At 38.2% G+C, this 21,886-nt stretch overlaps 3 protein-coding genes across 11 annotated transcripts in view; 1 reads left to right on the top strand and 2 right to left on the bottom strand.

Annotated features, from left to right (window-relative positions):
• The window catches only part of PLEKHA3 (pleckstrin homology domain containing A3), a 29,177-nt gene extending 26,833 nt beyond the window's left edge, over positions 1-2,344 (bottom strand). Inside the window, exon 1 of one of the 3 annotated variants that reach the window (XM_055572096.1) lies at positions 1,990-2,344. In XM_055572096.1, the coding sequence (XP_055428071.1) occupies positions 1,990-2,023 (34 nt within the window). In that variant the 5' untranslated portion in view covers positions 2,024-2,344. Of the gene's footprint in view, positions 1-613; positions 1,163-1,411; positions 1,824-1,989 lie in introns of those variants that run through there. The other 2 variants (XM_055572095.1, XM_055572098.1) reach the window with 2 other exon arrangements.
• Positions 2,345-5,165: 2,821 nt separating this feature from the next.
• On the top strand, positions 5,166-12,871 carry FKBP7 (FKBP prolyl isomerase 7). 5 transcript variants are annotated; one of them, XR_008711772.1, is made up of 4 exons: positions 5,166-5,472; positions 6,805-6,956; positions 9,968-10,083; positions 11,319-11,456. XR_008711772.1 is itself a non-coding variant. In XM_055572100.1 (4 exons), the coding sequence occupies exons 1-4, from the start codon at positions 5,264-5,266 to the stop codon at positions 12,725-12,727; spliced, it is 654 nt and encodes a 217-aa protein (XP_055428075.1). In that variant the 5' UTR covers positions 5,166-5,263; the 3' UTR covers positions 12,728-12,871. The 5 variants fall into 5 exon arrangements, 3 of the variants coding, with proteins under 3 accessions (XP_055428075.1, XP_055428076.1, XP_055428074.1); XR_008711773.1 differs by having other exon boundaries at positions 11,322-11,420; XM_055572100.1 differs by lacking the exon at positions 9,968-10,083 and adding an exon at positions 12,566-12,871 and having other exon boundaries at positions 11,322-11,452.
• A 3,176-nt stretch (positions 12,872-16,047) lies between these two features.
• The window catches only part of PJVK (pejvakin), a 43,800-nt gene continuing 37,961 nt past the window's right edge, over positions 16,048-21,886 (bottom strand). Inside the window, exons 2-6 of one of the 3 annotated variants that reach the window (XM_055572110.1) lie at positions 21,256-21,451; positions 20,597-20,738; positions 19,392-19,509; positions 16,669-16,767; positions 16,048-16,479 (exon numbers count right to left, since the gene is read on the bottom strand). In XM_055572110.1, the coding sequence (XP_055428085.1) occupies positions 16,187-16,479; positions 16,669-16,767; positions 19,392-19,509; positions 20,597-20,738; positions 21,256-21,451 (848 nt within the window). In that variant the 3' untranslated portion in view covers positions 16,048-16,186. The remainder of the gene's footprint in view (positions 16,480-16,668; positions 16,768-19,391; positions 19,510-20,596; positions 20,739-21,255; positions 21,452-21,886) is intronic. The other 2 variants (XM_055572111.1, XM_055572112.1) reach the window with 2 other exon arrangements.

Genomic DNA, 21,886 nt, shown 5'->3' on the forward strand with positions numbered 1-21,886 from the left:
TTCCTCACATGAACTCCCAAGACACTGTGCTTATGCATATTTGCAATGAGATGATCGTTTGCATCTCAAAACATAGTAGCTAGGGTCTCAAAGTTAAACTCAACAGTATATCTGTTTCTCACAACTGCCCAAGTGAAAATTCGTAATAAAAAAAAAATTTGCATCATTTTTCTAATGTTTTTCCTTAAAACATGTTATAGAAATAAAGTGTTTGACATTTTAATGCAACAAAACATCTATGTATCATATAAAGCATTTGCTGCTATAAATCTGTTTTTAGCATTCCAATTAATAAAAAAAAGAGACAATTGTAGCTCAGTGCTTATGTCTTAAAAAGTGTTTATGTGCAGATTTTGCACAAGTTTAGATGTACACAAGATGAACGTACCATACAATTACTTTTGGCTGAGTGAACAAGCAGGCAGGAAATTGGCCTATTACACTAAACCAGGATACCTGTTTGCCATTTAACCATATTTTAAATCCATTCCTTTTCCTCTAATTTAGTGAGATCATAAAATTCTGGAGTTGAAAAACACCTTCAGGATAAACTAGTTGATCACCCTGGCCCTATCAGTCTCAGATCTTGAGAGAAAAAATGATTTGTTCTTACCATTAGTTGATGGCAGGGATGGGACTACAACTCAGATTTAAGTCTCTTTTAATAAGCCAGACTGTTGGTGTTATGGAAAAGGGCCCTTCCCGGCTGGTCTCTCATTGCTGCAGAAACACCTAGCTTTTTGGAATTATTCCTTTCAATTCACTTCACGAGTGAAACTGACTTGCCGGCTCCACCTTCTTTTCTGTACTTTCTCCCACAATTTCTCGCACACTTAACTGAATTCCAAAGCACGAGCATAACTCATTGACAATCAACCTCTAAGAGAATATTATCTTGGAACAGCTTCCAAAATCTTGCTTGTTATGCTCGCACTTCAACAAGAGACCTTTTAAAATAAACCGTGTTGCTAAACAAAAATAAAAGATACAGTGAAAAGATTTCTTAAAACAAAAACTTGTTCATTCCAGTCCTATGTCCCAACAACTCAGTTATTAACAGAATACTGAATTAACTGCGAGTAAAGACAGAGATTGCATCAACATATGTAGAGTAAGAATGGTTCCGGAAGCTAGAGGAGGAAAGAGAAGTATTATTACACAGGCAAAGAAGTGGTCAGGTGCACTTCCCACCGTCAGGAGGATGGTGCGCAGTCTCGAACTATCCCCTCAAGAAGCCAGATGGGTACTTACAAGGGACAGAGAAAGGGATTAAACCCGGAAACCAAACAGCCGGTTTCGCTGTGGGGGTCCCCCTGGCAGGCAAAGGAAGGAGGAGTCCCTGACCCGCCTTCTCTTCAGCCTGCCCGCCGGAGCCCCCCGCCGCCCCTCGGGACACCCGACCCCATCATACCCGTGAGATAGTTGGTCCACTTGTACAGAACCCCCTCCATGCTTCACAGCCCTGCGCCGAGCATCCTCCTGGCCCAGCGCCAGCCGAAGTGATGCGGGAAACGCAGAGCCTGGGCAACCCCTCCCCGCCCGCCCGGGCCCCACCCCCGGCGCCCCCAGCCGGCACCAAGCCGCCCTCAGGCCGCGCGCGCCGCAGGGACGTGGCGGCCCTCAAAGGCCCGGACGGCGGCCGCTGCGTGGAGCTCGGGGGCCGCGAGACGTGGGCTCACACATCCCCGGGCTAGCCCCCGAGGAGGCGGCGACAAAATCGCAACCCCGGCCGGCCTTCCGTTCGCGTTTCCGCTGCCGAGCGCTCCCTCCTGATAGCCCGCCTTCCTTCCACCCCGGGTTGCCCGTTTATTTTCATTGACCCCAACGTCGCTTTCACTTCCTGGATGAAAGGGGCTGGCGCGTCCCGGGAAACCCCTCCCCGGCGGCGGGGCTGGAGGAGCGGGCGCGGCCTACAGCCCCTTCGCCGAGCCAGAGGCTACGCGAAGAGGGCGGGCCAGAGTCCTGACTCCTCCTCATTCTCCTACAGACCCTCGGCTGGCGTCTTACGGGATCCCACTCTCATCCCGGACGCTGAGTCCTGGCCCGACCGCTCCCCGGTATCCTGGGGCCTAAGCCTCGGGGCCCAGGACTAGCGCTTGCAGACTCCACTGTGCGCGCAGCCCCCGGGCCAACCCGAGGACTAGCCCCCCAGCGCATTCGTCAGTCAGGCGCTGATTTAGGCCTCTCAGGTTTTCCCGTTATTGAGCCTCCGGTCCCTCCGGTGGTTGCTTTTAAAAAAATAAAAGATTTCCTATTTATGTTAACTTTGCATCTTCTTCACATTCGGGGGATCTGAGAAATTATCTCCTAGGAAGGTGGTGTGCCTCTGAGAGTCTTCCGGCAGGGAACAGCGAGGGGCCCCAAGGAATTGTCACCACGCAATAAATCTTAGCCACTACTTCATTTAGAACATAAAACATGGGAGCAAGCTTTGGAGTTTATTTAAAAAATGAAAGTCTGCCCTCGCTTTTAGGATTTTTTTAAATTCTATTTGGAAATGACCATCCTTATGTATGCTGCTGCGGCTGTTTAATCTTAAACTGTGTCAACTCTTTGCGACCCATGGATTATAGCCCGCCAAGCTCTTCTGTCCACAGGATTTCCCAGGCAAAAATACTGGAGTGGGTTGCCATTCCTTCTCCAGGATTATCTTCGCGACCCAGGGATCGAACCCACATCTGGAGCCCTATCCCCATGTATAACTGACAATAATTTTCAGATGTATGGAATTTTCCACACTTTAAAGATTAAAGCAGGCTCACTGATGCTGCTTTTCTTAGCATCACCGAGGTAGGTAATATCTCCCATTGGAGAACCAGGCTTTAGCTGAAGTCCTAGTTTGGGTAAGAGTATTCGCCTGGAAATACAGTGAATTGATGGTTAGATGGCCAGATGGATATGATAGTATACAAGTAGTGGGTTTAAGACCGCGGTGATGGGATAGTAAAATTTATTGTATATATTATAAAGTTTTTATACTAAAATGTCGAAGGTGAGCATATACGACTCAAAAACTCATATACGACTCAAAAACTCATACACGACTTTTGTGTCAGACTTGGTCATATCCCTGCTGCGTATTAACTGTGTGAGATTAAAATAGAATGCCCAAGACTCAAATTACCTCGTTTTCTCATCTGTGGAATGTGGATAATGACATCTCAAAGGGTTGGTAAGAAAAGCAACAGCATGAAATTTACCCGCACCTCAGTTCAGTTCAGTCGCTCAGTTGTGTCTGACTCTACACAACCCCATGGACTGCAGTACACCAGGCTTCCCTGTCCATCATCTCCCAGAGCTTACTCAAACTCATGTCCATTGAGTCGGTGATGCTATCCAACCATTTCATCCTCTGTTGTCCCCTTCTCCTCCCACCTTCAATCATTCCCAGCATCAGGGTCTTTTCAAGTGAGTCAGTTCTTCACATCAGGTGACCAAAGGACTGGAGTTTCAGTTTCAGCATCAGTCCTTCCAATGAATATTCAGGACTGATTTCTTTTAGGATGGACTCGTTGAATCTTCTTGCTGTCCAAGGGACTCTCAAGGGTCTTCTCCAACACCACAGTTCAAAGGCATCAATTCTTCAGCGCTTAGCTTTCTTTATAGTCCAATTCTTACATCCAATATGACTACTGGAAAAACCAAAGCTTTGAGTAGACCGACCTTTGTTGGCAAAGTAATATCTCTGCTTTTTAATATGCTGTCTAGGTTGGTCATAACTTTTCTTCCAAGGAGCAAGCGTCTTTTAATTTCCTGGCTGCAGTCACCATCTGCAGTGATTTTGGAACCCAAGAAAATAAAGTCTGTCACTGTTTCCATTGTTTCCCCATTGATTTGCCACGATGGGACCAGATGCCATGATCTTAGTTTTTTTAATGTTAAGTTTTAAGCCAACTTTTTGACTGTCCTCTTCCACTTTCATTAAGAGGCTGTTTAGTTCTTCGCTTTCTGCCATAAGGATGGTGTCATCTGCATACCTGGGGTTATTGATATTTCTCCCAGCAACCTTGATTCCAGCTTGTGCTTCATCCAGCCCAGCATTTCTCATGATATAAGTTAAATAAGCAGGGTGACAATATACAGACTTGACATACTCATTTCCCAATTTGGAACCATCTGTTGTTTCATGTCCAGTTCTAACTGTTGCTTCTTGACCTGCATACAGATTTCTCAAGAGCCAGGTCAGGTGGTCTGGTATTCCTATCTCTTTCAGAATTTTCCACAGCTTGTTGTGATCCACAGAGTCAAAGGCTTTGGCATAGTCAATAAAGCAGATGTTTTTCTGGAACTTTCTCATTTTTTCGAAGATCCAACAGATGTTTTCTATTTGAGCTCTGTTTCCTCTGCCTTTTCTAAATCCAGCTTGAACATTTGGAAGTTCACAGTTCACGAACTGTTGAAGCCTGGCTTGGAGAATTTTCAGCATTACTTTGCTAGCGTGTGAGATAAGTGCAAATGTGCGGTAGTTTGAGCGTTCTTTAGCATTGCCTTTCTTTGGGATTGGCATGAAAACTGATTTTTTTCCAGTCCTGTGGCCCCTGCTGAGTTTTCCAAATTTGCTGGCATATTGAGTGCAGCACTTTCACAGCCCTCAAATCAAGGGCGACCCCAAGTGGGGAAGGAAGGAAAATGCAAACCTGTAGCCGGTCCCAAATCGCTAGTCAGCTCTGCGGAAAGGCTTTTAACCAGAGGGAGCAGTGGCACCTGTTTACTAGTATGTGGCTTAGCCTGAAACCCCTTAATGTATGACTCTGACCTTAAGAAGGCGCTTCAAGGAAACCCCTAAAACAAGATTGCCTCTCCCGATGCGCACTAGTTCTCTAGGAATCTGAGGAGAAGCCTTTCACGCCCAATCGTGTATTCCTGATTACAACCTCCCACCGTAGTCTTTTTATTTCGTTTTTCGCCAGTTTCAAAAAAAAGAGAGAGAGAACTTTACTATCGAACCCTGAGGAAACTGGCTGTAAACATGAGGACTTGGAAAGGAGATGCGGTGCAAAAGTACAGTGTTGCCTTAGGGACTGAGAACGGTCCGTGAAAGCGCGGGGTACCACAGGGGTGCAGCCAGCAGCCAACTGACACAAATTCCAAGGGTTGGGCTCGCCGCAGGGGGAAGGGGCGGTGCTACGCTTCACCCCGCCCCTGGCCTTTGTGACGTAGGACAATGCTCGCCTGCCACGCGTCGGAAATGGTGCTGCCACCCGCCTGCAACTGACACGCTTGAGGGAACGCTGTGATCATCTGGGGGGTGAATCCAGGAATCATGCATTTCTTATTCAGATTAATAGTTTTCTTTTACGTGTGGGGCATTTTTACTGCTCAGGGACAAAAGGCAGAGGAGACCACAGAGGAAGTGAAAATAGAAGTTTTGCATCGTCCAGAAAATTGTTCTAAGACAAGCAAAAAGGGAGACCTGCTAAATGCCCATTACGACGGCTTCTTGGCTAAAGACGGCTCGAAATTCTACTGCAGGTAGGATATGATGAGAATAGCTCCCGAGTCCAGTTGATGCACTAAATCTAACCTCCCTCCACCAACCAGAAGCCTAATTTACTGGGTTGTTTGAGGTTGATTTTGAACAGTAAGAGTTCAGCCTTTCTGAACTTTCTAGGAGGAAAATAGGATTTGACACAGTATTTCCCTATTATGTGGAATATTATTTTTTAAATTACGGAAAATGTTAGCCCAAGAAATTATTAAAAATACACTACATCTATACGCTCTCCTCACCACCGCCTATAGTAGTAAGTCAAGGTACTGTTTGTAAGAATGTTCACACTTTTCCTTTGCTGTGGGTTAAAGTCTCCTTACAGAGGATTATGTAGAATAGTTTATCTGGCCTTCAGAAGCACAATATTTACTGACTGGAGGCTGCTTTCCACTACTAGAAGCCACTACAATGACTTTTCTCTGGTGATTTTCAGACCCTGTGTCTTTGTGCCCTGCCCCTTCGTCCCACCACTACTTACTCTGATTTAATTGATGTTTTATTACTCAGAGATAGAATGTCTTTTCTCCTTCTGTGCTACTACCCTATAAAAATATGATTGGGGAAAGTTAATTCTTTCCATTTAGAAGAAAATAGAGAAATTTAATAAGAAGATACAAATTTTAATCGTGATTCAAATGACTTTTTGAGGCTAAACCTGGACCATCCATTTTTTTTTAGAATAAACACAGAATGGTTAAATATGTCATTTGGACAAACTATGCCGTTAGGGGCAGGAGACCCATTAAAAAGTTAACTGTTGAGTAGTTTTTGTAAAGATGACAAGAAAAAAGAAAATGAGATGACTCCTAATGACTGCTGCTGCTGCTGCTAAGTCGCTTCAGTCGTGTCCGACTCTGTGTGACCCCACAGACGGCAGCCCACCGGGCTTCCCCGTCCCTGGGATTCTCTAGGCAAGAACACTGGAGTGGGTTGCCATTTCCTTCTCCAATGCATGAAAGTGAAAAGTGAAAGTGAAGTCGCTCAGTCGTGTCTGACTCTAGCGACCCCATGGACTGCAGCCTACCAGGCTCCTCCATCCATGGGATTTTCTAGGCAAAAGTACTGGAGTGGGGTGCCATTGCCTTCTCTGCTCCTAATGACTAGCTTTGGGCAAATCAAACCTCTGTCTGGCTATTTTGAGGAAGTTTGAGCCAAAGACCCCACAATGGGATTCCGAATGAGTCCTAATATAGGAAAAGACATGGTTAGAGAGGTTTCCAGTTTTACATAGGAACTAAATACTCAGCTGTATTTTAAAGTTTGATTTTATTTTCCTTGAAATCAACTTACCTGGTTGCTGTTCTTAATTACAGCCGGACACAAAATGAAGGCCACCCCAAATGGTTTGTTCTTGGTGTTGGACAAGTCATAAAAGGCCTAGACATTGGGATGATGGATATGTGTCCTGGAGAGAAGCGAAAATTGATTATACCTCCTTCATTTGCATATGGAAAGGAAGGCTATGGTAAGGTAAAAATATGGTAAAAATAAATCATACACTTCTGGGTATATAGTCAAAAAAATTGAAAGCAGACTCTCAAAGTTACTATGAGTAACTCAGTTACAACTGTGTTCACAGCAGCATTAGTCAAAATAGCCAAAAACTGAAAATAACCCAAATGTCTATTGACATAAGAATGGATAAACAAAATGTGGTATATACATTCAGTGGAATATTATTCAGCCTCAAAAACAAAAGAAATTCTGATATATGCTACCACATGGATGAACCTTGAATACATTATGCTAAGTGAAATAAGCCAAACACAAAACCAATACTGTATGATCCCACTTATATAAAGTACCTAGAATAGTCAAATTCATAGAGCCAGGAAGACCAGGGGTAGGTTGCCAGAGCCAGGGGAGAGAGGGTGGAATATAGGCAGTTGTTATTTAATAGGTGTAGAGTTTCAGTTCTGCAAGATGAAATAGTTCTAGAGACTGGGTGCAATGTGGATATACTTAACACCACTGAACTAATTCTACACTTAAAATGGTTACAATGATAAATTTTATTTTAATTGTATTTTCCCACAATTAAAAGTTTTGAATTACTAAAAAAATGAAAAATCATAACAGGGAGGCCTGGCGTGCTGCGATTCATGGGGTCGCAAAGAGTTGGACACAACTGAGCGACTGATCTGATCTGATCTGATTTGATAGGGTCCAATAAACTTTAGCTGTATGGAATCCAGTCCAGCCCAGTTCTCTCTTTTTACATATCGAGAAATTAAGCCATTGTTGCAATACAAGTCTCTGGCCAGAGTTCTTTACTCCCCACAGAGGCAATATTCATAATTACAGTGTATATTTTATAAACTCTACCTTAGTCATTTAAGTATAAGTTATTTTATTAATTATTATATAAATGTCTATAGAAAATACTTTTTGTAAGGAGTACCAAAGTCAAATTCATAAAACTCAGGAAACTGGAACATATGATTTTAAAGTAAAAGGACAGCATTGGAACATTGTAGAAAGAACATCTGAAACATAACAAGCTATTAGTCACTACTATCCAAATTCAGGAGAAGCCTTGAAATATAGAAAAATCAACAGCTTCTTTCAATATATTGCTATTTTTAAAATCCTTGAGTAAGCTATGAGAACCTAGGTTAAGCAGATAAATGAGGAAAATGTTTGCAGCATGTATAAACATATATGATGACCTGTACTAGAAATAGGCAACTTCATAAACAAGTGGCCCACTCACCAAAAAATATAAATGAGTGGATAAAGATGTGATATAGATAAACACCACACACACACACACACACACACACACAATGGAATATTTCTCAGCCATAAAGAGGAAAGAAATCTTGCCATGTGCAACCACATGGATGGACCTAGAGGGTATTATGCTAACTGAAAATAAACCAGACAGACAAAGGCATGTATTAATTTTTCCAAAATTAAATTTTTAAAAATCACTAAAGTGGGGCTTCCCAGGTGGCTCCAATGGTAAAGAGTCTGCCTGCAGTGCAGGAGACCTGGGTTCGATGCCTGGGTTGGGAAGATCCCCTGGGGAAGGAAATGGCAACCCACTCCAGTATTCTTGCCTGAAGAATTCCATGGACAGAGGAGCCTGGTGGGCTACAGTCCATGGGTCACAAAGAGTCAGACACAACTAACCGACTACCAAACACAAAAGTGGAGCAGAACAGAAAAATTTTTTTAAGAGGGGAAAATGGGCGGTATGGCAGAGAGCTGGTCTCTAGCATTCTCAGTTGGGTCCTTTCTTCTTTTTACCGTGTGAAAACTAGAAAGACTTTTTTTTTTGGCTGTGCCCTGTGGTCTGCAGGAATCTTAGCTCCTGGACGAGGGATCAAACTCTGTGCTCTCTGCAGTAGAAACACAGGATCTTAAACACTGGACCTCCAGAGAATTCCCTAAAGAAAGAATTTTTACCACCTCATTTTAGTTTGAGTCCTTCTTAACCCCAGCTATTTGAAATATTTAGTATATAATTAAAGTAATTAAGGGTTTCTACAATGAAATATTATCTTTACACCCCAATATTTCATTGAAATGGCATGCCCTCTTTAAAGCTGTTGTTTTACTCATTAGAAGAGCTGGTTCCCTTGCCTATTCTTTCCAGCAGGAACAAGGATCGCTGCCCCCAAATTGGACTGGAGGGATGCTGGTGATACAAATCAGACTCAGATTTAAAACTCCTAAAGGGACAGTCCAGATAACTACATCCTCACTTTCAAAGTTTTTTGCCACTCATTTGATTCCATGAAAATAGCTCCCACAAAACCATAATTAAGGTATCCTATTTTTAGTTGTAAAGGAGCCTAGGAGAGAGAGAATTGAAGATAAGTTAAATTGGATGTAATCTTGTCCTAAAAACAGTGTCATAGACTGAGCCCAATTCTAGATAAACTAATACAGGCAGAGTTCGCCTTTCAGCCTCCTTAAATCTCATTTTCAGAGTTTCTCTTGCTCTCTTGTAGACAAGAGAGCATTCTACCTGCTACAAGAGCACCCACATCTCTTGTCAACTGGTGCTCATACTAGGTCCTGTTACCACATGGCAAATGATTACTAATTTTATCCTTATTGTAAACTAATTTATGCTTAGATATGAATGACTACCCAGGCAACCTAAGCTATTAATAAGCTAGACCCTTGTAGCAAAAATGTATAAATTTGACCTGAAGAAGTTAGTTCATACTCAGTTTGAGGTGTCTTCAATAAATATAATGAATCTCACTAGTATAACAATGTCACCAAAACCTCCATCTTACATGTAAGCAAACTGAAGCCCAACAAAACTGTGTTCTTTGGAATGTAGCTAACTGCTAGTTTACCTGTATTATTTATAATAAATTACTAATAGCTTGAATTCAATAATTTTAAAAGCTGCTGTGTAGACCATAAGCAACTGCTTAACACACAATATCTTGATTGAATAAGCTTTTCTAAATAAGTTGTTATTAAGACCTAACCTAAGCTGTAACTTTATTTTAGGTAGTACTTGAAGAAGTCTTTTCTTCTGCACAATATTCTTGCCTAATGTCACAGAGCACCTCTGCATGTCTTGAAATGCATGTGATTTGTTAGTGCTTTAACTAACAGTACATGTGGTATGTATAGATTCTTTACATTAACTCCTAAATCTTCTGATCTTCTAAATACAAGTAATTCTATAGTAAATGCATGTTTTTCTCTTCTTTATACTATCATTTTTTAGTAAGATAAAACTAACTGGCAATTTATTCTATGTTTACAGTTGAATTTGGGGGGAACTTCAACTTGTAATAGTTTTCCTTAAGAATTTTGAATTTGTTTTTAATTATTGTCAGGAAAAGTTTTTCTTCTGTCATAAAGAGATCTTAATGAGACAGAATGGGGATGGATCTTGTAAAATTATCACTGACTCAATCTTTTACTCTAAAAGTTAGGTAATGTATGTTGGTTGGGATGGTCACATTAGTCATGTCATATATGGGTAGATTTTTGTGTGTCCTGGTTTGGAGATGACTGATCTACTTCCGGAGAAGGCGATGGCACCCCACTCCAGTACTTCCTTTGGCTGTAACTTTCAAGCTTTTTTCTTTGAATTATATAAATATTTTAGCAAGAATCCTCCACTTTTTCATTAAAAAATTAGTTTTAATTTAAGAACAAACAGCCATTTTTTAAAATAAGTGATAGACACCATTCATTCAACAAATATTTGAGTAACTATATTTTTGAGTACTTATATATTTGAGTGGTGACAAAAGCCACCCACTGCCAGTCACTTTTATGAATGGCCATCTGAAGAGGCCATAGCTTGCTAAAATCATCTGTGACATCACTTAATTGGCTAACTTTATTAAAGGGAACTATTTAACTTAATACTTAAAAGAGTTTTTTTGTGATTAGAAATTTCTTCATGAAATTGTTACTGGTTTGTTCTGTTATTGCAGTATTTTTTGTCTATATGACAAATCTGACAAAAAGGTATATTAAGACATATATTTTATTCATATTTCCAAATAACTGAACAAAATCATTTTCTAAAAGATACTGATCTTTGAAATATTTCTGGCTGTGAATTTCTTCTCTGCACTAGCTCTTTCTTGTATAATGCTGGAGTATATTATTAAAAATTACATGAATTATATTTATTTAAATTTAATCAGGAAATGGTCCCCTAAGTCTTTAGAACTTACTTGTTTTGAAAACATATGAGAAAAGTGTTCCTAAGAAATATTTAGAAAGCAACTTTTATAAATATGAAATAATACAATCATAATGCTATCATGGCTATTTGTAAATAAATATTTGACCATTATCCTCATGAAAGTTAAACTGTTAAAATTCATACCTTTAGCAGAAGGCAAGATTCCACCTGATGCAACATTGATTTTTGAGATTGAACTTTATGCTGTGACCAAAGGACCACGAAGCGTTGAAACATTTAAACAGATAGACATGGACAATGACAGGCAACTTTCTAAAACTGAGGTAATTCAAACAGATTTCATATGTACAGTAATCTAAATTTTTATTCCCATTTAAATACATCTGTGTTAAAGCTATTATGTTTACTTCTATCTAGCATGGGCTAATTAATTTGCTTTTATAGAGCTAATTACAAAAATATTAAATTCTAAGAAGAAAATGTTCTTGTTTAATATAAAAGTTGAAAGGGAGTCAACCTGTTTAATTTCCTTTCTTCCCTGCAAGAGGGTCATTAAAATACCAAACTAATCTCTACAGGCATCATGACTCTAAAAATAGAGTCATGTGACCCAGCAATCCCATTCCTGGACATAGATATAGACAAACCTATAATTTGAAAAGCTAACAGGCACCCCTGTTCATTGCAGCACTATTTACAATATCCAAGACACAGAAGCACCCTAAATGTCCACTGACAGACAAATGGATAAAGATGTGGTATACATACATACATACAATGGAATATTACTCAGCCATAAAAAAGAACGAAATAATGCCATTTGCAGCAACATAAGTGGACATAGAGATTATCATACTAAATGAACTGAAAGACAAATATCATATGATATCACTTACCTATGGAATCTAAAAAAATGATACAAAATAGAAACAGACTCACAGACATAGAAAACAAACTATGGTTACCAAAGGGGAAAGGAAGAGGGAAAGGATAAATTGGGAATTTGGGATTAACAGATCCACACTACTATATATAAAATAAACAAGGACCTATTATATAGCATGTGTGTGCACACATGTTCAGTTGCCCAGTCATGTTTGACTCTGATCCCATGGACTGTAGCCCGCTAGGCTCCTCTGTCCATGGAATTCTCCAGGCAAGTACAGTGGAACAGGTTGCCATTAACATTCAGATGTTAATCTCTGAGTAGGTACCATTAACCATCTATAACCTCAGGGGAAGCTAATTTGAAGATCTGTTTCTTTTCAGAAAATTGCTTCAAAGGTTAAAAAAAATAAAACCTCAAATAGCCTTTTAAATTTTTGTATCATGTATAATAAGTAGTCTGAGATATGTTTCTTGAAAGTTTTCTCAAAGTTTCTGGAAATTTACTGTGGTGTCTTTTTTATTAAAGAAATATTATTTTGGCCCTCTAGATAAGTCATTACCTGAAAAAGGAATTTGAAAAAGATGAGAAGCCACGTGACCAGTCATATCAGACTGCAGTTTTAGAGGATTTTTTTAAGAAGAATGACCATGATGGTGATGGCTTCATTTCTTCTAAGGAATACAATGTCTATCAACATGATGAACTATAGCATATTTTTATTTTGAAATTTTCTTAGCTATTTACTGTATTTTATATATAAATCAAAGTCACTTTTCTCTGCGTTGTATTTTCTGTTTTTCCTTCATGAACATATTTTGATCCTTCAATACATGTAATATTGGAATAATAAATGTGAGGCTTTTTTGCAAAATTTAACTTTCAAATAGGCATGATTGTGCTTCCTATTGCTTTATTCTGTTAACATGAATTGCAGTACCATGAAATCAACCTCTGCATCCTATTAGGCAATTTTTTCTCCTTCAAGTTATAGGAAGACACCTCTGTCATAATTTACAAGTTCTTCCCAACTCTAACCTTAACAGCATGTATAGATATGTAAATACCCAATCTTTAATATTTAAAGTACCCCATATTTTAAACATATTTAATAGGAACCCAAGAATTAACATTTCACTTGTTTTATACATTTCATAGCATTACAGACAGTAAGATGTAAAAATCTACCAGACTTCCCTGGTAAACCAGTGGTTAAACCTCTGAGCTTCCACTACAAGGGAAATGGGTTCACATTTCACATGGCACAGCCGAAAGCAAAATCATATGACTGAGGAATCTTCCTTTAGGATGCATGCAGGAAAGTACTAGTTGTAATAATACGTCCCACAGCGAGCCTCAACACAGTGTCTATACTTTATGGTGCAAGCTTCTGGCCTTGGGTATTTGTTCCAGTGGCTAATGTTTGAAAGAGACTTGATCAGACCAAAGGCTCTGTGCCTCTGTCTTAGAGCATGCATCATAAAGTCTGTGCTGCTCTGACTTGTGCACTCCCTCAGACATCATTATGAATGTGCTACACCGCTTCCTTCTCGTAGGACTTTATATCTACCATCCCTAACTTTTTGTCTTGGTAGTTTTAAATTGATGCTATGGCATTTCTCAAGTCTCCCCTTCTCTGGGTTTTTCTATCTGATGTCATTTCATTTCACAATGTTATTATTAACCATGAGTGAACAGCACAAACTGGTATGCCATCAAATTTTTGGTAGATGTTTAGAACTTATTTTACACATGAAGGATACATGAGGATATCTAATGAGGATATAAAGTGCCATGGCAATTTTGTGTCATCATCAAATCATTGTGGTCCAACATGTTGAGAATAAGAGGTAAGAGATGCTGTAGAAGATCATGCTGGTACCCAAGAAAGGACACATATTTACTGGATCAGGTAAGATTTGCCTACTGTGTATGTAGAAAATCGTGTGTGTGTGTGTGTTAGTCGCTCAGTCATGCCTGACTCTTGGTGACCCCATGGGGTGTAGCCCACCAGGCTCCCTCTGTCCATGGAATTCTCCAGTCAAGAATACTGGAGTGGGTTTCCATTTCCTTCTCCAGGGGATCTTCCTGACCCAGGGATCAAACCCAGGTGTCCCGCATTGCAGGACAGACTCTTTACCATCTGAGCCACCAGGGAAGCCCATAGAAAAATGTGCGTAGGTAGTAAATAGCTCTATTCAAAACAAGTAAGTTTAAAACAGTTTTTTCCATTTTATGAAACTTATACTCTTTCCAAACCACTGTTTATTGATTATCTTTTAACCTCTTTATATATACTGCTAGAAATCCTACAATTTAAAAGTATAAAGGGACTTTCCTGGCCATTCAGTGGTTAGAATTTTGCCTTCCAATGGAGAGTGTGGGGGTTCGATCCTTCGTTGGAGACCTAAAATCCCACATGCTTCTTGGTCAAAAAAACAAAACATAAAACAGAAACAATATTGTAACAAATTCAATATAGACTTTAAAAATATTCCACATAAAAAAAATCTTAAAAAAAAGAAAGCATAAGGGCAACACAAATCCCACTAGGTTACTGAATATCACATATGTGTAGCACAGAGCTAGACACTTCATAAAATAAAAACATTTACTATCTTTTCCTGTCTCCCAATATTTCTTCATTCCCATAACCCTGAGGAGGAGTTTTATACTTCCTCCTCACTTAACTCAATCTTCAACTTTCATCCCTTTACTTTCCTCAGAAAACCCTGCTCAGTAGTAAACTTAGGTTGACAACACAATATTATACTTTGGTTTAGAAACTGTCCCCATGTCTATATCCATATAAAAAAAGTCACTAGAGCCTTTTTTGATCAGTATACTCATATTTGCATCTGAATTATATACTCTGCAAAACGAAAATGTCATGAAAGCTATACTAGAGATTATCCTATGATACTGTTTCTAATTCTAACCTTTCTATCCCACTGTTATCATACCAAGTACTTTTAAACTTATGTTTTAAAAAATCATAGATGATGTCATATGAATATGGAAATTTACTTGAAAACTATTCACGTTTAAATAAATAAAATTTTAACCCTTCTACATACATACAGTAAACAAGTAAACATTTCATATTTACACAATTGCCTAACACCTTCATTGGCATATGCCTAGTAGTGACTGCTGTACTATATACTTTAAGTTCTGGAATTTTAACAGTACTTCTGTAATTATTTTAATAATGCAAGTAAGTGCAAGTGCAAGTCACTCAGTTGTGTCTGAGTCTCTGCGACCCCATGGACTACACAGTCCATGAAATTCTCCAGGCCAAAATACTGGAGTGGGTAACCTTTCCCTTCTCCAGGGGATCTTCTCAACCCAGGGATAGAACCCAGATCTCCCGCACTGCAGGCAGATTCTTTACCAGCTGAGCCAATTATTTAGGTTTGTGTATGAAAAAATTTCATATGTCTTACAGAGTAGATGAAAAAGGTCTCTGAGAACCAAGTATGTTAAATGTTTTAAACACTTTCAAAGAAGAGAAGTAAATGTGTCCCAGCTGCCTTAACTGTAAAATGACCGTAGTGAGTTCTTATAAAGACAAAGCTGGTGTGCACCTATATACCTACATCACTGAATGGCAGCCCATTACTACTATCAGTCACACTTAACTGTGTACACAAAACCCCATACTGAGCTCAGTGTGCTTTTAATTTGATACCACAATTAAACATTTAGGATTACATTAAATTATTAACACATTTTTCTCATTTTACCAGACCTAGGCCAATAGTTAAAGCATCAAAAAGTTGCCACTTGTGCATTCCTGTCATCCTCAAATATTGAATGAAAAGTCGATTAAAAAGAACACATAGCTCGAAAGTTTTGTATGTAAAATGGTAGACTAAGTTCCAAAGTGTATGCAACTGGCAGATCTTATGAAGGAATGTCTATATTCTGAATTTTATATGTAAGCCTTTCCAATATAAACTATATGATTAATCTTCATGACAATTTCTGAGGTAGACACTATTATCATCGCCGTGTTATAAATGGGAAAAATGATGCCCAGACAGGTTAATTTCTCATTCCTCTTCCTCTTTAATTTGCTACAATTCATCAAAGTGAACCAAGATAATTTTGGAAAGGTGTGTGGCACAGTTGCACCCAAAACACCAGCAAGATACATTCATTTTCCATTTTATTTCATTCTCTTGTGCCAAATATCAAAACAAGGAACTGCATGAAGTCGCACGTACTTCTGCCCATCAACAGAGCACTGAAAACACCCGTAAACTGTCTCCCTTTTAAAGTTCCCCATTCCACAGAGTATGCAAGGTCCTTTTGGAATGTTGTGATTAAGTAAGTTAACACGGATGTGAGTACCTTCTTTGAGTGAAATATCACTCATGCTGAGAGGTTTGTCATAATAGTCAGAAAAAAGATCATCTAAGTAAAGCTGTGAACGAGAAATGGCGTCCATCACTCTTCTATCTAAAAGGATAAAAACAGACATGTGTTAAAAGTCAAATAAAAAAATGTATAGCCAGACTGCATCTATTAACTATGTGTAAATCTAAACAATCAGTCGTGAAATTTGGCTTTTAAATTTTTAAAGACAAGATTAATAAAGAGAACCTCAAGTGTTAATCTGAGAAGGAACAAAATCTTCAATGGACATACTTCTTTCAAATAGTATATTTCTCAATCTGTACAGCAGTGCAAATGTTGCCATTTCTTCCCTTTCAAATCCTCCTTTTGACACTGAAGTGACACAAAGGTCTATAAAAAAAAAATTTAGAAGATGTTATAATCTGAACAACTCATATTTTATTGGGAGTTTTAATTGTGGTTGAATTCTGGCACATGCCATTCACTTTATTTTTTAAGTTAAATTTCACATATTTTTAGAAAAGTTAGCATTTTACATGGTACAAAATTCAGAGTACAAAAAGAGGATACAACAATAAATAAGTCTCTTCACTGACCCCAGCTTCAGCTTTATACCCCAGGGGTAACTACTGTTGTGTGTACTTACAGAAATACTCCATATATTTCACAGGCATAAAGGCTATGTACCTATGTATGTAAGTATGTACATATGTAAAATTTTAGGTTCCAAGATTAATAGATATACATCTCTTTAAAATATCATAGAGATTATTCCATGTCAGTAGTATCTTTAGTGCTAATTCTTAACAGCTTCACAGTATTCTATTGTGTGGAAGTACCTTAGTTCACTAAAGGGAACAGGTTTTTACAATTATACTGATCATTAGAAGTATAAACTGATAGAATTGATACAGTCTTCAGAATTTAAAATTACATATATTTTAGTCCTATTTACACTTCTAGGAATTTATCCTACAGCCATATGTACACACATGTGAAATTTATACTTAGGAACAGACTGCTGTAACACTGTCAGGTTTTGAAGGATTCTTCCTACTATATCACTGTCATTACTGGCACTCAATTTAAACCAAAAAGCTGCTGAAAAACACATGTCATTCCAATTCTTTGCAAGCATTACTTATTAGCATATTAGCATGTCTGGGGTCATAAACAGAGCAAGTACATTATTATCTACTTCTATTGGGTCTGTGCCGCATTTTTTATTAACTTTTAACAGTGCTTTGATTTTCTGATGAGTTACCTCTATGTTAAATACCAGTGTTAAAGGATATTTTCATAATTCCAGCCAACATGGGGATCTAGGAATTAATAAGCAGGTAATGAAATAGAAGGTGTCTCAAAAGACTCAGTGCAATTTTAAACTTTAATACACTGTGCTTGGATACCCCAGGCTGCTGCTGCTGAAGTAGAAATGCTACAAACTGGCAAAACATTACTTGATAGTTTACTTGAATTTCTTCTAAACTCATTTAGTTTTGTAAATCTTAGACATTAAGCTTTTTAATTTTTTGTTTCAATCCCTCCATCTTAAGGTTATTTCCAAGCTTCTACTATTACGAACTATCTTTATACACGTCATTTCACATATGTGTAAGTATATGTGTAGGATAAATTCCTAAAAGTTTAAATAAGACTAAAATATATGTAATTTTAGTTTCTGATGGACATTATCAGTTGTATCAGTTTATACTCTAATGATCAATATAATTGTAAAAATCTACACCCTTTAGTGTCCCAAACAAAATTTACTTAACATGTTTTGTTTTTTTGACTCCACATTCTCTCTTCCAACAGAACTGCAAAAACAAAAACAGGCCTAAAAATGTTTATAAAAGTGTTTATAGGGACTTATGGTTGCCGGGGGAGGGGTGGGGAAGAATGGGAGGAAGGATAGTTAAGACAGTCTGGGATGGACATGTATACTCTGCTGTATTTAGAACGAATTACAAGATCCTCCTGCATAGCACAGGGAACACTTCTCAGTGTCCTGTGACAGACAGGATGGGAGGGGAGTTTGGGGGAGAATGGATACATGCATATGTATGGCTGTGTGCTCTTGCTGTCCACCTGAAACTGTCCATATCGAAACATTGTTATAGTATAGTATTGTTACAGTATCAGCTATACTCCAATACAAAATCAAAAGTTTAAAGGAAATGAAAAACAACAAAAATGTTTATAAATGGCCTTGCCTAATCCTTGGGTTATACCTAGACTTGAGCTGATTGGTCTCCTAATATTAAAACTTGATGCAATGTAGAAATTTAAAGTGACCTGAACTGCGGCATCATATACGATGACGGTTTTAGAGAAGTATTTGTACCTTTAAGGTTTTAGGTAGTCCAGGGTCAGGAAAGCTGGGTCTATGAAAGGAAAACCTGAAGAAAGGTTGTCTTATGCTAGCTTGGGTGCCCTGACACCTTCCTAATGTGTATACCTCCTCTGTTTGCCATCTTCAATAACTACCTGCGTGAGTTCTAAATCACTTTAGTTGTGTTCGACTCTTTGCGACCTCATGGACTGTAGCTTGCCAAGCTCCTCTATCCACGGTAGTCTCCAGGCCAGAGTACTGGACTGGGTGGCCATGCCCTCCTCCAGGGGAGCTTCCTGACCCAGGGATCGAACCCGTGTCTCTTAATGTCTACTGCAATGTTGGGCAGGTTCTTTACCATTAATGCCACCTGGAAAGCCCAAAAACTACCTTTTAGAAGGTTATTTTTTTTATTTTCCCATGTTAGTCAACAAAATACTTTGCCAGTGGATTGCATTCTAGCTCTCAACTATAACTGGAAGTGGGGTGTTGGGAAGTCTACAGCTTTCCCCAAGAAACAGGGATGAGGTTATGGGGAAGGAGGGACTGTTGGGTCTTTCCCAGTCATTTCACCCAAGCATAATATCGACAGTGCTGACAGCATCACTCTTCATCACTAGACACTCAGGGAGAGACAGAGACAGAGATTTTCAGTGTTTCACGTAAATCATTCACTCACCAAAGGCACCATCCAAGTAAATGAAGAGTTCAAAAACACTGAAAGCTATGGTTGTATGTGCTGGAAAAACAATAGCTTTGTCCCTTCCCTTGGGATTCTGTTCATCCATAAAATGAAACTATATTAAATAAATTAAACAACATTGTTAAGGAGTATAACATGTGAAGGATATATTTTTGGAAAAAGAAAACATTCCCTACAATCCTACCAAAAACAAACAAACTCTTCCACCCCTCCAAGTAAAGAACTATCCTACTTGAATTCAACTGTTTATAGCAGAGGTTCAAATAAATGATCCAATGGGGACTCCTGATCTATATTAGGAAATACTTATCACTTTCTCATTTACTTTGTATCCAAGCCAATGACTAGTGCTCCCACAAGGGTGATGCTTTGGGTCATAGGAACCTTTTCCTTTCAAGGCAAATCCACTGCCTTTAAGGGATACATTTGTTTTTAGCCTATTGTATCCACTGTTTCAAAGCCCCCCAGAGCTGTCAGCAGCTTTCCAAAGCAATCACCAACAATTAAGTAAATGTCTCATTCAGTTCATGCCCCCAAAAGGACCCAATATTAAACAATTTGGTGGGCACTTAAATGTAGCCACTTCATTTGCAAAGACTTGAAAAGATTATCACTGTAGTCTATCTTTCTAATAATTCATTTTAATAAAACAAATCATCATTATGTGTCATTATTAGGTGAATGGCAATGACAAATAATGTCATAATTGAGCTAAAAATTAAAACACAAATAACTTTTCAAGATTTTTTAAAGGACTTAACATTGAATGAAGCATGTTTGGCCATTGACAATATTATTTTAGAAAAATTAATATAAAAATATAAACTCAACTTTTAAAATTCAAGTATAAACTCTATCACTTAAAAATAAAATCGAAGAGTTCCATAAACACACTCAGTCTGTATTCTTAAAACAGCATTTAAACAGTACCCTGAGGGACTCCATTGTGCACATTATTTCACAAGGATTAGTGGTTTTTTACATTATTTTACATGTTTATAATTCAAATTTTCTTGGATTTCTTTCTTCATATTCTAAAACAAAACCATTAGCGTGCAAAATCCTATATACAATTGCAGCTCTTTAATTTCAACATTTGACAAAATACACAAGGCTCTTGAATACTTAAATTCCCATTGCAGCTTTTGAGTACGAGAAATCCAAGGCATCTAATGGTTTACCCTCATGGCTTCCCCACGAATTCCAGCGTGCACAGACAGTGAGCACTGTCGTGTGGTTCGGATGCTTTCCATGACCACACACAACACTGCCTTTCTGCTGCTCCTTGACTGACGTATCAAACTGTGGTCAAAATTAATTTTTCTAAAATCAAGAAGACAGACATTCACAAGAATCTGTATCATCTAACTATGTATAATCAAGTACACTTTTGCTTATCATGTGTTACTATTCATGATCCACCTTAATTAAAAGTAAATCAAGGCAGTCCTAATACAAATCAGAAAGTATGCTCAAAAGAAATTTAATAATCTGCCTCTCCTATTTCGTTAAAACGTGTACTAGAGGAGTCTGTTGGAGGAAACTTTTAGTGTATTTGTTGCAAGCAGATTCTTGAAGTCTTGTAATCTCATAATTTAGCAAATGTGTGCAGAGCCAAAGCGATCTTGCAGAACAATTAAATTTTGTTTAAACCAAATGATTCTGGATATCTACACTTATCCAAAGTTTGAGTATATGACTAATTTGTAGTATTTCAAAAAAATCAAACAAATTACTCTAGTAAAATACAACTGGAATGTTTTAAACACTTTGTAATGAAGTTTATGTAATTAAATGTTTAAAGAAAACATGGAAGTCTATTAAGGATTATTATACTGACCGTGTAGTAATTTCCTTGAGTAACGTTGATACTTCCACTTCATGTTTGGTTACTACACCAAATGAAGCTTTTACTGCAATGGAATCTGATCCAGTAACGTTAATCCCAACGTCATTCACAATATGGTTGCCTCGTCTTCCATAGAGTGAAACGTCTGATTCATCTTCATAATTCAGTAGCTGATAAGATGAAATACCTTTAAAAAAATCAATATTTTAAATGTCTCAAATTCATCTAATGTAAATATAGAGTAATACATTAATTTATCATTTAAAACTTGATTACCCAAATGTTGAGAATGGTACCATCTCAAATCAAGATGAAAAAGAGCAATTCAATTAATTTGACAAGAGAAATAAATATCCAGAGTACTTTAAACGAACTCAAATTTTCTTTCAGCCAACAGAACACGTAAGCATCAAGATCCAATGACTAGTTGAAAGAAAAACAAGTGTTTATAAGAAAAGTTTGGCAAAATGTCAATTTACTTTCTAAACTAGCCTGTTAATACATTTCAGCTTACCAACCATAATAAGAGAATTTAAAAATAAACACAAATTAATTTAATCTCATTTAACCATGTGAGATAGGTAAGACTGAATAGCAGCCCCATTTTATAAATGAAGAAATA

The sequence above is a fragment of the Bubalus kerabau genome, chromosome 3, assembly GCF_029407905.1.
Source record: "Bubalus kerabau isolate K-KA32 ecotype Philippines breed swamp buffalo chromosome 3, PCC_UOA_SB_1v2, whole genome shotgun sequence".
NCBI classification, from domain to species: Eukaryota; Metazoa; Chordata; class Mammalia; order Artiodactyla; family Bovidae; genus Bubalus; species Bubalus kerabau.

Bases quoted from the DNA above. Each gene is read 5' to 3' on its own strand.
- FKBP7 (XM_055572099.1), top strand. From the start codon at position 5,264: ATGCATTTCTTATTCAGATTAATAGTTTTCTTTTACGTGTGGGGCATT. The intron at 5,473-6,804 runs GTAGGATATGAT...TCTTAATTACAG, and splicing joins GGCTCGAAATTCTACTGCAG to CCGGACACAAAATGAAGGCC. The intron at 6,957-11,318 runs GTAAGGTAAAAA...TCATACCTTTAG, and splicing joins ATATGGAAAGGAAGGCTATG to CAGAAGGCAAGATTCCACCT.